At 43.3% G+C, this 2,104-nt stretch overlaps 1 protein-coding gene across 1 annotated transcript in view; it reads left to right on the forward strand.

The window, feature by feature from the left end:
- The first annotated feature begins 315 nt into the window (after positions 1–315).
- Positions 316–2,104, forward strand: part of LOC119411742 (metabotropic glutamate receptor 6-like) — a 24,177-nt gene continuing 22,388 nt past the window's right edge. Inside the window, 1 exon segment of the mRNA XM_037678668.1 lies at positions 316–852. Coding sequence (XP_037534596.1) covers positions 316–852 — 537 coding nt within the window.

Below are 2,104 nucleotides of genomic sequence, written 5' to 3' on the forward strand. Positions count from 1 at the left end.
ACCTTAATTATAAGCTTCCTACGTGGGGGTGTTAATTCTCATATGGAATATTTTGTATATTTACAAGCTAAAACAGCTGTTTTAAGGGCAATAACTCGTGCAGTTTGATCAAAGACAATTAATTTTACAGTAACTCAAAATAAATTGCACAAGTATTAAAAGGTCTTCAAACTTTCCAGTTTAAGACTAAGTGACATGTCTCCTGAATGTAAACCCTTAATTTCTCATTTACAAAACTTTACTGCCCCTCCTGTCCCCCCCCTCAGGTGTCAAAGGTAGAGCCTGGTGCTGTCAGTACCTCTACAGGTCATCAACATGGTACTGGAGGCCTGTTCATCGTATCTGTTCTGCTGGCTCTGTTCATTGTCGACCTGCCAGACATGGCTTCAGCTGCTTGGGGTTCTGCTGGTGGGCATCAGCCCACCCTTGCAGGCCCAGCAGGGCTCCCAGCCTCAGTCCATCAAAATTGAAGGTGACATCACCCTCGGCGGGCTCTTCCCCTTACACTCTCGGGGACCTGCTGGTATCCCCTGCGGTGAGATCAAGAGAGAAAAGGGGATCCATCGACTGGAAGCCATGCTGTACGCCCTGGACCAGATTAACAGCGACCCCGACCTCCTGCCGAACATCACGCTGGGAGCACGGATCCTGGACACCTGCTCCCGAGATACCTACGCCCTGGAGCAGTCACTCACCTTTGTCCAAGCCCTCATCCAGAAGGACAACTCGGATGTGCGCTGCTCAAATGGGGAACCCCCCATCATCCCCAAACCAGAAAGGGTGGTCGGAGTGATCGGGGCCTCTGGCAGCTCTGTGTCCATCATGGTGGCCAATGTGCTCAGACTGTTTGCGGTGAGATTTCTCTTTCCTTGTTTCTTCAATGTAGGAATAATTGCAATTGTCTTTCTTCTCAGAAAGTAAGTGGAGAAACTGGGAAGAGGTCATAAAATGTTCACAAAGAAGGAAATCAAACAGTGCATGAGTCAGAACTGTGGTTCCTGTTGAGGGTAGGTAGTCCAACCAAGTCCCAAGATGGTCACAAAGAACATTTAGACCAAACTCTGTTCTATTCTGAACACTTCTGTCACAACAGTTATATCATGAGTTGCATGGTGGTTTAGATGTTTCTACAAGTATCAGAAAAATAAATATAACTTTGAAATTCTTCTACTTTTCAAACCTTTAAAACCCATAATTCACTAATAAAGATAAGGCTACTGGAGCACTGTTTGGGATTTTACCATGTAGGTTGGCATATTCTGAATTTTTTTTGTGAGGATCAAAACTGTAGAAATTAAATTTATTTATCTTGTGACATATGTATCTGATGGACACAAACACTTGTAATGCATTCTGTTACTGTAGGTGTATTGTGTATGTATTGGTTGAAGATTGGAAAAAGTTGCAGTGTACTACTCTGTCAGCATGACCTTGCCGTGGTGTTTTTGCTGATGTGGTGCTCTACATGTGACATTTCTGCAGCCTGTTTTTGGTGTTTACCAGTATCTCCCAGTCACAAGTCCTCCTTGAGTCATGTGGTCTTGTTCAAATGTCAGACTTCTGCTAACATCTAGCCATGTTCTTACCCACCATCATCTGGGTCTTTTTCTTCATGTCCAAACCAAACCCGCAAGAGCAACTTGCACCTGAAACTTTTCAGGGTTTTGGTTTGTGGAATAAATGACAGATGGAAGATATTGATCTCAAAAATATATCCAACATGTTACCAGACAGTAACCTGCACCAAATATTGTGCAGACATGGTGGTATTCTTACAGTATACTGTATATCCAGTGTGCAGCATCAACCACAGTACATAAGCCAGGAGTATCAAAGAGTACACTAAAGTATAGAAGCAATGACAGCTATTACACATAAAAGTGCCAGAAGTACTCTGAGGCAGAGCAGACAGAGCACATGGCGTTATGATGCTTTGCGTCATTGCTCCTCACTTTTTATCAAGGCATGCATGTGAGATATATGACATTACAAAGTGGCTACATTCATGCTACAGAAGTTTTTTCTTTTTTGGCACAATCTCTTAATCCATGGCAACATGGCGTTGCTAAAGATCACTTTGCAGGCCATGCTAGAAGATCATTTA

Source organism: Nematolebias whitei, chromosome 7 (assembly GCF_014905685.2).
Source record: "Nematolebias whitei isolate Nwh7 chromosome 7, NemWhi1, whole genome shotgun sequence".
Lineage (NCBI taxonomy): Eukaryota > Metazoa > Chordata > Actinopteri > Cyprinodontiformes > Rivulidae > Nematolebias > Nematolebias whitei.